Genomic DNA, 13,282 nt, shown 5'->3' on the forward strand with positions numbered 1-13,282 from the left:
CGCGGCGGCGTTTGAGCCTCGGCGCGGCCCGTAGCGGGGACACCTCCTTCAGTCTCAACATGGCGGCGGAACTGCGCCTGGGACGGGAAGTTTCCGGGACGCCTGTTGAGGTGACTGCGGATGAGACCGCTGCTGGGCCACCTCTCATGGGTCAGGAGCAGGGCGGGGGCCCGCGGTTCCGGGGGACTTAGGCTGGGCTTGTCCTTGCGCCATGCGCATGGAGCGGAGCCCTGTCACTGCGGCGAGGCGGGGGGCAAGGGGAGCCGGGGCGGCCCGGTGGACAGCCTCGGGGGGGACGCGGCCTCCCTGGGTAGGCTCAGAGCCTGGTGGGGCGGGGGCCGGCTGCTTAGAGAAGCTTCAGGAGCATATGAGGAGCGGCAGTGCCACGGTAGCCCCGCGGCTAGCAGCGCCCGCTCCTCCGGGGCCAAATGCCGTCATTAAACTTGCCTGGCCGTTGCAGCCCAGCAACTGGTGCTTCGGCCGTGTGCTCGCTTCTCACATGTGTGAGAGCGGTAATCCGTAGTAGGAGTTCAGTATTGACTTTTGAGAACTAACGGAGTCCTTCATCCGTAAGGCTTACTGTAATAATGTGTTAGCTAAGTACGACTTGTAGCTTTAAGAAAAGGGTCTCCGGGTTTTAGTGTGGGGTTTTTGTGGTTTGGGATGTTGTTTGTTTTAGGATTTGTTGTTGTTGTGGGTGGGATTTTTTGGTTTTTTTGTCTGTTTTTAATATGCACTAAAATGGAAGAATAAAACTGGAGGAAAGTGAGCCAGTATTTCAGATAGGCCTCACTAGGGCCTTAAGTCAGCTACAGTTAGACTACCAAATTTACTTTCTTAGACGAATTATGGTAAAAACCATTTTGGGAATTCTATTATTTTTAGTTCTTATATATTTAGTGTCTATAGCTAGGCTCCTGGTGTGGTTTAAAACTACTGGGTGTACATACATAAGTGACATTTGCCCAAATACACAACTCAGATGCTGCAACCTGAAACTTATCATAGTATCATTCAGGGTTGGAAGGGACCACAAGGATCATCTAGTTCCAACCCCCCTGCCATGGGCAGGGACACCCCACACTAGATCAGGCTGGCCAGAGCCTCATCCAGCCTGCTCTTAAACACCCCCAGGGACGGGGCCTCGACCACCTCCCTGGACAACCCATTCCAGGGCTTCACCACTCTCATGGTGAAGAACCTCCTCCTCACATCCAGCCTGAATCTCCCCACCTCCAGCTTCATTCCATTCCCCCTAGTCCTATCACTATCTGAGATGCTGAGAAGTCCTTCCCCAGCCTTCCTGTAAGTCATTAATTTAAAAAACAAACACCACACACCCCTGAGTTATCTAAACAACTGAAGTGTTAAAAGAAACAAGTAAGAAATAGCCATGTTTTAAAATAATAGCTCAGATACTGAAATTTCTCATACAATTGCTCTGAGTTGCTGTCTTAGGTTTTTTGTAATATCTGTGTGATAATATACATTAATCATGAAAATGTTCCTTTTCCTCTTTTCATTAGAAGCTGCCAATGTGTTTTGCTTAGAAAAGGCTCATGACTAGAAGTGTAGTTCACTAGTACACCATTTTGCTAATTGGCTGGAAGATGTAGCCAGGAAGAGGAGGTTGCATTCGTGCTCTGAACTGTCATACTTTGTTCTGGAGAAGACTTTGACTTTCCACTGCTAACACACACTATTCCCTGGCGCACGGTGCAGCACGTGGGGTGGCAGCAGAGGAGCTTCTCTTTCATGTTTCTCACGATGTGATGGCAGCAAAACTCCACTTGGCATGAGCTGAACCAGTCAGTAGTTTTTTGTCAGAGTGACTGCTTGCCTGCAAGGGAGCTTGCTGGTGTAATGATCCCACCAGAAAATCATTTAGCAACCACAGAAAATGTTTAAGCCAGTTGGGCAGGAGCTTCTGCCCTTTGCATACAGGCCAGCCTGCTGACTTTTCTGAGGCTGTTGTCCAAATGAATGTTTGTAGTATTAGCCCATTGGCTTGGAGAAGTTCCAGAAAGGCTTAGGAATTGGGATAACAGGATGGCACAGCAGATGTGTTTCAGTTTAGGAGGATTTCTATGTCAGTGCTGTGGATTGGAAAGAGACAGGAAATTGTTCTTCTGTATTCATGGCTTGAATGAGAGGTAACTAGGGGCATGGGGAGGGCATATAGGAGTTGAAATGAATGACTCCCTGAAAGAAAGTTGACTGTAGTGCCAGAAACAGTGAGACTGCAGATAGTGCTATGATACTGGATATATTGTAGCCTGGAATATGATAGCTAATTTTGGGCTGTGTTACCTACATGAAGTAGAAACAAACAAAAGGTTGAGACCAATAGTAAGTATATTACGAAGCAAGAGAAGAAATATTATACAGGCAACTCAGAATTAAGTTTATATGTATAAAGTGTTAATAATAATGGATGCTATGAAAATGCACAGTTGAAGTCCAAAGAATTTTAGCTTGCAATGGGATGATGTAATGACCACTTGCTTTGATTATATGGTATGTATTCTAGTTAAATTAAATAGATTTTTACTGCTTAGTTCTTCCAAGTAATATCTGCAGTGTTGTTAAGTTTTTAACATAATTTGGAAAAATATGCTACTGAACTTCAGTAATTTAAGCAGTAGAATTTCTTAGGCCTAGTTTGTTTCTACACCAGTCACTCAAGCAGGTTCTGCACTGGGTATCAGTCTCCAAATGAACCAAAGCTTATGAGCAAATCAGTCATTTACCTTTTGTTTTCCACCATTTTAAAAATGAGAATTTAAAAATCAAGAGGGATTAAAGTCTAAGGTTTGATTTTCAGTCAAGGTGTCTATACTTGCCCCAGCACTATTGATAAAAGAAGTGTTCTTGCCACATTGGTGGCTTGGAGGAATGAAAATGAAGGCTTTGATTATGAAAAGTATATGAAAATGTCCTATCAGTGGATACATCTATGTGTCCAGTACCTTTGCATGAAATGGGAGGTAGTGATAATATCCTTGTTCACTATCAGCTGTGGGTTAAGCTTGTTAACTGATTGTGAAGTTCTTTTTTTGTAAATCCTGTAGCTATTTAACTACTAAAATGAAGCCTCACAAAGTGTCCCGAAAAGGTTTAGTGTAAAGTGAGAACTTAGCGAATGTAAAGATGAAATATATTGTTTGGTGAAGCATATGCTTGTAATGGTCAAGTATGATTAAAACAATATTAAACCATTTTAGAGGAGAATAGATATCACAGGAATATTTTGGGTACCCAGACACATCTAATACAGATACCTAACGGATGAGTTTTGTGGAGGAACTGATCGGGCCAGGTTTGATTTACCTTTTCCTCTCGTGCAAACAATGAACTAAAATTTATGCAGCACCCATTTTGTATTTTAATAATGGCCCCAATTTGAATGATCTTTATCAACACACTTGGTCTTTATCATGTGTTTTGTAATTCAGATGTTAAAAATCCTTGGTGAGAAAGGATGTGTCATGTTTCTGCTGTGTATGATTAAAAGGAGTTATTTGCCACTGATAACTTTTTTATTCTTCTTCCAGGACTTCGGTGACTCTGGACCACTGTTACTGAAATGATATTGCAGAAGGCAGCAACTGCACTACGTTTGTTGAATGAAACCCTAACATTTACTTGCAGTCCAGTAGGTCAAACCCCCTAACTGCAGTTTACATGTGTAGGTCACTGCGTTACTGTGTTAGTCATTGTCTCTATGCAGCAATGACAAGGCTAGAAGAAGCAAACAAAGAAGTGAACATGCACTCATCAGTCAGATACCTTGGCTATCTTGCCAGATTCAACCTACTGGTGGCCATTTGTATGGGCCTTTATGTCAGATGGGAAAAAACTGCAGATGCACTGATTTTGGTAATATTTATTCTGGGGCTCTTTGTTCTTGGAATTGCCAGCATACTGTACTACTATTTTTCAATGGAAACAGCAAGTCTGAGTCTCTCCAATCTTTGGTTTGGTTTTTTGCTTGGCCTTCTCTGTTTTCTTAATAATTCTGCCTTTAAAACAGATGTGAAAGAAGAAGCTACTAAATATTTGCTCCTGTCTGCCATTGTTTTAAGAATATTATGTGCTTTGGTTGAGAGAATTTGTGGTTGTGTTCACCATCGACCGACTCTGCTGACAACAGTGGAATTTTTGGAGCTGGTTGGATTTGCAATTGCCAGCACAACTATGCTGGTAGAAAAATCTATGAGCATTATTCTATTGGTCATAGCTTTGGCTGTGCTGATAATTGACTTACGTATGAAGTCTTTTTGGGCAATACCAAATTTGGTAATTTTTGGAGCCATTGCATCCCTACTGTTCTTCCCATCGCTGCATATCCCCACAAATCCATTTGCCTTGGCCTGTTTCTTCAGCTGCCTGATTGCTGATCCCCTTCTCGACATTTACTTCAGTGGACTTTCAGTCACTGAGCGATGGAAGCCCTACTTATTCCGTGGTAAATTTTGCAGGAGGATTTCTGTCATCCTAGTTGGAGTCATCGAGCTGACCTTTTTTACTCTTGCAGCCTTTAAACTGCGTGATTTGGATCTCTGGTATTTTGTGATACCTGGCTTTTCTATTTTTGGAATTTTCTGGATGATCTGTCACGTGATTTTTTTTATAACTCTCTGGGGGTTTCACACAAAACTCAATGACTGTCACAAGGTATACTATACCCACCGTGCAGAAGACAACAGCCTTGACAGAGTTATGGCGTCCAAAGGCATGCGTCACTTCTGCTTAATTTCGGAGCAGCTGGTATTTTTTAGCCTTGTCGCCACGGCTGTTTTAGGGGCTGTTTCTTGGCAGGTGAGTAATCATCTCTGCATCTTGGTCTCCCTTTTGAGTGTGCTCCTGTGAATTTGGGGTCGGAGTGGCTGGAGAGCTCCCAAACAGAGAGGGACCTGGGGGTACTGATAGACAGCCACCTGAATATGAGCCAGCAGTGTGCCCAGGTGGCCAAGAGGGCCAATGGCATCCTGGCCTGCATTAGGAATAGTGTGGCCAGCAGGAGCAGGGAGGTCATTGTGCCCCTGTACTGAGCACTGGTTAGGCCACACCTTGAGTCCTGTGTCCAGTTCTGGGCCCCTCAGTTTAAGAAGGACATCGAAACACTTGAACGTGTCCAGAGAAGGGCAACAAGGCTGGGGAGAGGCCTTGAACACAAGCCCTATGAGGAGAGGCTGAGGGAGCTGGGATTGTTTAGCCTGGAGAAGAGGAGGCTCAGGGGTGACCTCATTGCCCTCTACAACTACCTGAAAGGTGGTTGTAGCTGGGAGGGGGTTGGTCTCTTCTCCCAGGCAACCAGCACCAGAACAAGGGGACACAGTCTCAAGCTGCGCCAGGGGAGGTTTAGACTCGAGGTGAGGAGAAAGTTCTTCACTGAGCGAGTTGTTCATCATTGGAATGTGCTGCCCAAGGAGGTGGTGGAGTCACCGTCCCTGGAAGTGTTCAAGAGGAGATTGGACGTGGCACTTGGTGCCATGGTCTAGTCATGAGGTCTGTGTTGATAGGTTGGACTCGATGATCCTCGAGGTCTCTTCCAACCTTGGTTATACTGTGATACTGTGAATTGTTGGTTCCTTAAAATTCCTGTGACATTTGATGGTGTACTGTGGCTCAGCAACTCAAAAAGTTGGAAGCCTTGGCTTTCACCAGCGTGCTCTTCAAATTTATCACTTCATGCTGCCTTGGCACTAGCCAGTTAAGGCAACTGGAACTTAGCAGCTTCTTGATGTTGGCAGAATAGGAAGAGTTAAATGTTTCCAGGGGGAAAAAAGCATGCAAAGTATTTATCTACTTACATAATCCATTTGCTTTTGGATTAGTTGTGCTTTTCACAAAAGTGAAAAGCATCAGAACTTGTCAGGAAATTAAGTTTTTTATTGTAGTGATTTAGTTTCAATAGATAATTACATTTAATGTTTATATTTTTTCCAACATGCATTTATAGTAATAAGATTATAGATACAGTTGTCTCAAAGTAAAATAATGCCTACTTCAGAAGATGTGATGTTTGCCTCATGCATTTTATATTGAGAGGAAATGGCCTCAGGTTGCACCAGGTGAGGTTTTGGTTGGATAGTAGGAAAAATTTCCTCACTGAGAGAGTGGTCAGGCACTGGAATAGGCTACCCAGTGAGGTGGTGGAGTCACTGTCCCAGAAGTGTTCAAAAACCCTGCAGGCTTGGCACTTCAGGACATGGTTTAGTGGGCATAGTGGTGTTGAGTTGGTGGTTAGACTTGAGGTTTTTTCCAGCCTTTAGCATTCTGTGACCACAATGCCTGTTTTCATCTGTTGTCAGCAAATGAAATGCTTTGTCAGTCCTGGCCAGAACATAATTTAATGAATGGATGCATCATTTGTTACAGTGATTGCAGGAAACGGTGGCCTTTTATGTATTTTCTTTATAGTGTCAGTTTTCAAAATAATTGGAAATAAGGAAGCACTCATTCATATGCATGCAGTTTAGCCTTTTGTAGAGTATTTGTTCTCTAGAGGTTTAAGGTTTTTCTCCTTTGTAGGGGGAATTCAAGGTCTTAAGACTGCTTCAGAATCATTTGCTGGAGTTTTGAGTCATGTGGTTTAGGTCTTACCAGCTCAAAAGTGACACAGCAAGCAAACTTCTCCAGTGAAAATGTGCTTTCCTTATGGTGATTTATAAAGAGACAAATCAGACTGGTCCTCTTTAAAAAGTAATAGTTATTCCTAAATACTTAATGGTTTGGGATTTCAGGGGAATGTTTGGTTTTGGTTTTAAGAAAACTTTGCTGCAGAAAACAAGAAACATCAGTGCATGGCAGAAAGAGATCTTAGGGCTTTCATGTTTTGCATGAAAACATCAGCTTAGTGTTTATTAGTCATCAAAAAAGCAAATTAATTATCAGAAAAGGCTTGGAGATATCATTATGCCACTGGATAAATCCATAACTTCCACATTTTGAGCAACTGCAACTCTTACTTGCTATCCTATAGACCAGAAAACAAGCAAAGGTTTGGGGAAGGGTAACAGAATTAGTTGTAGACACGAAAGACTTTACTTTGAGGGAAGGGTGCTTCAGTCAGGAAAAATAATGAGAATATCATGACTGTATAAAATATGCATAATATGAGGAAAAAGTAAGTGTAAGAAACATTAACTGATCCATTTCAGTGCAAAAGTTGAGGGGCATCAAGTTGATGGGAAGCAGTTGGAGTCAGGTCAGAACGGTTTTCCATACAGCACTGGGTTAGCTTAGGGGCTATGTGTTGGGGCATGCTATGTGCACCAAGTGGTTGCAGAGGCTCAGGAGGAAGCTGCACAAGTTCATGGGAACAAATTCACTGGGCTTTATGTGCCATATGGAAACCACTTCTAGCTCAGGGAGTCCTTGAGCCATCAGTGGTTGGAGTACTCAGGAAATATATGCTTGGCCTCTCCATATAGTCTCCTAGACATCTACCTGGCCTGCTTGGAGAAAAGATATTCTTCTAGAGGGGTCTTTGGTGCAACCTAGCATAGCCACTCATGTCCTTATACTATGGGGATTTTTTAAGTTAAGTTTTCGATACTTGTTTCCCTTTGCATTCTTAGGAATGCCCACATATTCCTCAGGCACTAGTGCCTAAAATTCTTTGCTCTTTTAAAATTGTTTAAAACATTTTTCATCTGTGTATGATCAGTAGTTTTCAGCCTTTACCATTTCAACTCAGTATGCAGTTATTCTAACGAGAGCTAGTTATATTTGAAATTTGCTAAGGGTCACGTGGAAGGTGAAGCATTTTATATTTATACCTTTCCTCACTCACAGAATCACCAAGGTTGGACGAGACCTCAAATATAATCAAGTCCAGCCTGTCCATAGACCTCATGACTAAACCATGGCACCAAGTGCCACATCCAATCTCCTCTTGAACACCTCCAGGGATGGTGACTCCACCACCTCCCTGGGCAGCCCATTCCAGTGGCTAATGACTCTCTCAGTGAAGTTCTCCTCACCTCGAGCCTAAACTTCCCCTGGCACAGCTTGAGACTGTGTCCTCTTGTTCTGGTGCTGGTTGCCTGGGAGAAGGGACCAACCTCCTCCCGGCTACAGCCTCCCTTCAGGTAGTTGTAGAGAGCAATAAGGTCTCCCCTGAGCCTCCACTTCTCTAGGCCAAACAATCCCAGCTCCCTCAGCCTCTCCTTGTAGGGCTTGTGCTCGAGACCTCTCACCAATCTGAAGATACACTGAAAGTTTGTTTAATGATACAGCAGTTGATGGTGGAGTCACCGTCACTGGAGGTGTTTAAAAAGAGACTGGATGAGGCACTTGGTGCCATGGTTTAGTTGGTAAGATGGTGTTGGATGGTAGGTTGGACTTGATGATCTCAAAGGTGTTTTCCAACCAGGTCCTATCCTATTCTACCTCATATACAATGAACAGAATTGACTTAAAACCTAAGCCTTGGAAAGGTGCTTCCTAAGAGCTGTAGATAATGAGCATAGCATGTGTTATCAATAAAAGTTTCGCTCAGGTATGTATGTTAGGTTATATCCAGAAATGGGGTAATGGAAAGGACGGGGTTTATTTCATGGAAAACTCCTTTGCAGACACATTTATATATGCCTTTTAAATGTTTTTAATAACTGTAGTGTCTGAATCGTATCATTCGCAATTGTGTGCAGGGTCAAGAACCAAAGAGACAGTTGTCTGCTAATTAGTGCCTGGAAGTACCCTATTTGATTTAAATTGCCAGAAAACTATCAAATGTTCTTTTGTGGAAGGGTGTTTAAAGTGAGGTCAATTAATTCATGGTTGCACACACAGTAATTCTGTGACTCACGCAGAACTGTTGAGGCTGGAAGTCCTGTTAGCCAAGGACCTTTCTTTGTGGGGAGCTTAGCCCTTGCAGTGAGCGAGGGTGGAAAGTCACTGCTCCTATTGCTTCAGTATGTGCTTGTGAACAACTCTTGCTTCTGAAGGCAGAATCTCTCTTCAAGAGACCAAGCTCTAAATGTGAAGAGCAGACTCATCATAGTATCATAGTATCATTCAGGGTTGGAAGGTACCACAAGGATCATCCAGTTCCAATCCCCCTGCCATGGGCAGGGACACCCCACACTAGATCAGGCTGGCCAGAGCCTCATCCAGCCTGGGCTTAAACACCTTCAGGGACGGGGCCTTGACCACCTCCCTGGACAACCCATTCCAGGGCTTCACCACTCTCATGGTGAAGAACCTCCTCCTCACCTCCAGCCTGAATCTCCCCACCTCCAGCTTCATTCCATTCCCCCTAGTCCTATCGCTACCTGACATCCTGAGAAGTCCCTCCCCAGCCTTCCTGTAGGCCCCCTTCAGATACTGGAAGGCCGCAATTAGGTCATGGTATCTGATGGAAACTGGAAGATGAGCAGGAGGAAGCACAAGAAACATAAAAGAAATTTGTTAATGATATCTGCATTAAAATATAAAGTCACAGCTTTTCAGTGGGACATGTTTTATTTGGGGCATGTTCTGTGTCTGAGAATAATCCTTGCTTTGGCTGGGGTAGAAAGACGTCTTGAGCTGTCTGTAGAAATACTTCAGGAAGTGTTCTGCCCCTGCTTCTATATTTGTGTGAGTAATTTTGGTCAGATTGATAGTACTCTTTAACTTACTTCAGCAGTTACTCACATGCCTGTCTGTGATTAGGCTCTTAGATGGGACAAGATCCAGCCAAAGTCATGCAAATGACTCAAGCATTACTTCCTTCAGAAGCGAATAAAATGATGAAAACATTTCAGATGGAGGTCCTGAAATTTGCAGGCTAAGGTCTTGGAAAGGTCTGGCAGACTCTCTTTCTCAGAAGCTTAAAATCAGATTTTGTTAATTGCTCTATAGCAAGAGAGCTACAAGTTTTCTGAATTACTGGCCAAAGAGAGTTATTATCCCTGGAAGACTTGTATCTAATATCACTGAGAGAAAAATGAACTGTCTCAGAGACAAGTAATGGAATGAAGTACTTTCAGTACATTATTCTTGAACTCCGTGGATTTTATGGGTTGGTAAAATAATAGTATTAATTATATGCTTGAGTACTTGTGCCTAAATTACCAGTACTACTGAACTTGAACTTTTTCATAGAACAAAAGTCGCTTTATTATATGTATGAGTATGTTTTGTTTTGGGGAGAGTTAGTGATTTTGTAGTCTTGATTGTGGTGTGATTGCATGGTGTCTCTTGTAAGCTCAATTTCATAGTATCATAGTATCATTCAGGGTTGGAAGGGACCACAAGGATCATCTAGTTCCAACCCCCCTGCTGTGGGCAGGGACACCCCACACTAGATCAGGCTGGCCAGAGCCTCATCCAGCCTGGTCTTAAACACCTCCAGGGATGGGGCCTCAACCACCTCCCTGGACAACCCATTCCAGGGTCTCACCACTCTCATGGCGAAGAACCTCCTCCTCACATCTAGCCTGAATCTCCCCATCTCCAGCTTCATTCTATTCCCCCTAGTCCTATCACTACCTGAGATCCTGAGAAGTCCCTCCCCAGCCTTCCTGTAGGCCCCTTTCAGATACTGGAAGGCCACAATTAGATCACCTCGGAGCCTTCTCTTCTGCAGACTGAACAGCCCCAACTCCCTCAGTCTGTCCTCATAGGAGAGGTGCTCCAGCCCTCTGATCATCCTTGTGGCCCTTCTCTGGACACATTCCAGCATGTCCACATCCCTCTTGTAATAGGGGCTCCAGAACTGGACACAGTACTCCAGGTGGGGTCTCACCAGGGCTGAGTAGAGGGGGAGGATCACCTCCCTCGACTTGCTGGCCACACTTCTCCTGATGCAGCCCAGGATCTGATTGGCTTTGCGGGCTGCAAGTGCACACTGAGAGCTCATGTTGAGCTTTTTGTCCACCAGCACCCCCAAGTCCCTCTCCTCAGGGCTGCTTTCCAGCCAGTTACTGCCCAGCCTGTATTTGTGCCTGGGATTGCCTCGACCCAGATGCAGGACCCTGCACTTGCTCTTATTTCCAATGCCTTAAAAAAATTGAAGGTAATGACTTTTAAAACAGCTCTTAAAAATAAGATTATTTTTTCCTGAATAGTAAGAAAAATTTTAAGCAACATCTATGCTTACTTCCATATAGTTTTGTTAACAGCACAAATTAATTTTGAATGCAAATCATATCCTGGTTTTCTCCTTCATTTTCCCCTGCTTTTCTTTCTGGCCTATATTTTTAAAATCAGGCCCTCCTCAGGCTTTACTTGTCCAGTTTAATTTTCTTTTTTCTTTTTTTTTTTACTCCCAGAGACCCTGCTACATCTTCTGGCCTCTTTCCATGTCTTTGCAAATAGCCATGCCACTTCTGGTTTTGTGGGTTTTTTTCTTCTCTGTCTAGATATCTTTAGTTGCCCCTTTTCCTCACCATCAGTTTTTCCCATCTTTGCCTATTTGACTTGCATATCTCTGCCTCACTGTTTATCAACTCATCTGTACCAGCTCTTTTCCAACTGTTTCATCGTCTCTTAAGATTGATCCTACATCCCCCTTGCTCACTGCTCGTAACTTCTTTTCAAACTCACTGTTTATTTTTGCTGCCCATCTTCCTCTGTAGTAGATGCTCATCCCTCCTTGGCTCTCCCCCTCTCCAGTCCTGTCCTAAGGGCTACATCAGGTTGCCTGCTCACATGCACAGTGGCAGCACACCTTGCTGCTGTCACCCCCACTTCAGAGGCTCTAGATCATGAAGGGGATCTCAGTTGACAAGATAAAGTATTCCTTGTTAGTCTAAAGAATGTGATTTCTGTGTTAAGCCTCTTGTTGAAGTCTCACTAATTTCATAATTCAGATATTGTTACTTTTTTAAAAAACCAGAAATTCATTTAGTATGCTTTTACCCTGACAGCAACCACTGCTGGTTTTGCTGGGGCAAAAGCATGTGGACTAAAGCATAAGTCATCCCATGGTTTGAACAGGAGCCAGGGATGGGGAACATAACACATCAAATCTCTCTGCCACTGAACGTGATAGCTATTTTCTGCAAACTGTTTTCCAGATTTTCCCAGGGCTGTTTTAGTAGTCAGAAGTATGGATTATTTAGTGTTCTCTGGAGAGTATTCCTTTGCTCTCTTATAAGGAAGTTTCCTCTGGCAGTTGATCTACATTCTAACTTTAAAACTCATCTTTTTGTCTCTAATCATCTTTTTACCTGTAATATGCCTATCTTGTTTTCATTTGGAATAAGCTATCCATCAAATACTTGTTAGATTAGTTATCACATTACCCTTTTTTGCTCTGAGCTTTTGCTGTCACAGAGCATACGCTTCTTTGCTTTCTCTGAACTGCTGCAGAGGGGTGAGGCTGAACTTCTTGATATTTTCTTACTTCTGTGTCTATATGGATGTTTAAAAACAGGTAAATATTTTTCAACCTGGGTAATGGATAAGGGCATCATTTTTGCTTATAAAGAATAAAAGACGTCATTCTAAGCTTCCTCAGTTTTTGGTCTGTTGCATATGAATCTGGACAGTCTGCTCTAGGTGGCCTTCCTTGAGCTGGGGGCTGGATCAGGCGGGTTTCAGAAGCCCCTTTCCAATCTCGATCATTTGGTGTGATTCTGTGATAATCTTAGTTGACATCTGTTTAGGAATTTATTTCTGGTTGATGTCAGAAAGGCTCTTCTGTAGATCTTTCTATCTGGCTTTCAATTTAAGCTAATGTATTTGTGGTTGGTTGTTTTTTGTTCCAACTCCTCATTATTTTCATGTCAGTGGTACTTCATTCTTAAATACAGTTGCAGAATTGTTCCACTTTTCAACAGCGGTTTAGTCCTTGGTACTAGAGTTGTCCTATCCATTAATATAAAATTGTAAATTACCTCTACATTTTTCAGGTATTTTAACAGTGAATCTCACTCATCTTTTGTTGGCTGTCATTTCAGTCAGCAGAGGCAAGAATGATTTCATGTTTTTGCTTTTTCTGCATTATCTGAAATGAGAACACACTCTATTTCCTAAGTACTGCTTTAGAAGAACACAGACAAAGGCAAAACCCCCACAAAGATGAAGAGATAAAATGGTTTCTCATGTTGTCAGTGGGATTGCCAAGATGGTCTGTTTGCTTTTTGAGCAGCACGTCTGGAATCAGTGGGCGCTCAGAGTAAAGGCATGTACTGCAGGCTGAGATTTTCAGTCTGGTTTTGAGTGCACTGGCAGTGGATTGAACAGATGAAAGATCAAAATCCCTTTCTGTCTACGCATCCATGGCCATCTGCTCCATTAAGGACCAGCCATCCAAGTTTTTGGATTTAGTAAAGCACTGACA

At 43.2% G+C, this 13,282-nt stretch overlaps 1 protein-coding gene across 3 annotated transcripts in view; it reads left to right on the forward strand.

Moving 5' to 3' along the window:
* Window positions 1-13,282, forward strand: part of TMEM168 (transmembrane protein 168) — a 30,507-nt gene continuing 17,225 nt past the window's right edge. Inside the window, exons 1-2 of one of the 3 annotated variants that reach the window (XM_068169953.1) lie at window positions 1-110; window positions 3,555-4,821. In XM_068169953.1, the coding sequence (XP_068026054.1) occupies window positions 3,685-4,821 (1,137 nt within the window). In that variant the 5' untranslated portion in view covers window positions 1-110; window positions 3,555-3,684. Of the gene's footprint in view, window positions 151-2,090; window positions 2,518-3,554; window positions 4,822-13,282 lie in introns of those variants that run through there. The other 2 variants (XM_068169969.1, XM_068169959.1) reach the window with 2 other exon arrangements.

The sequence above is a fragment of the Melanerpes formicivorus genome, unplaced genomic scaffold (genome assembly GCF_026170545.1).
Source record: "Melanerpes formicivorus ecotype bairdi unplaced genomic scaffold, bMelFor1.0.p_v2 SCAF_3, whole genome shotgun sequence".
Taxonomy (NCBI): Eukaryota; Metazoa; Chordata; class Aves; order Piciformes; family Picidae; genus Melanerpes; species Melanerpes formicivorus.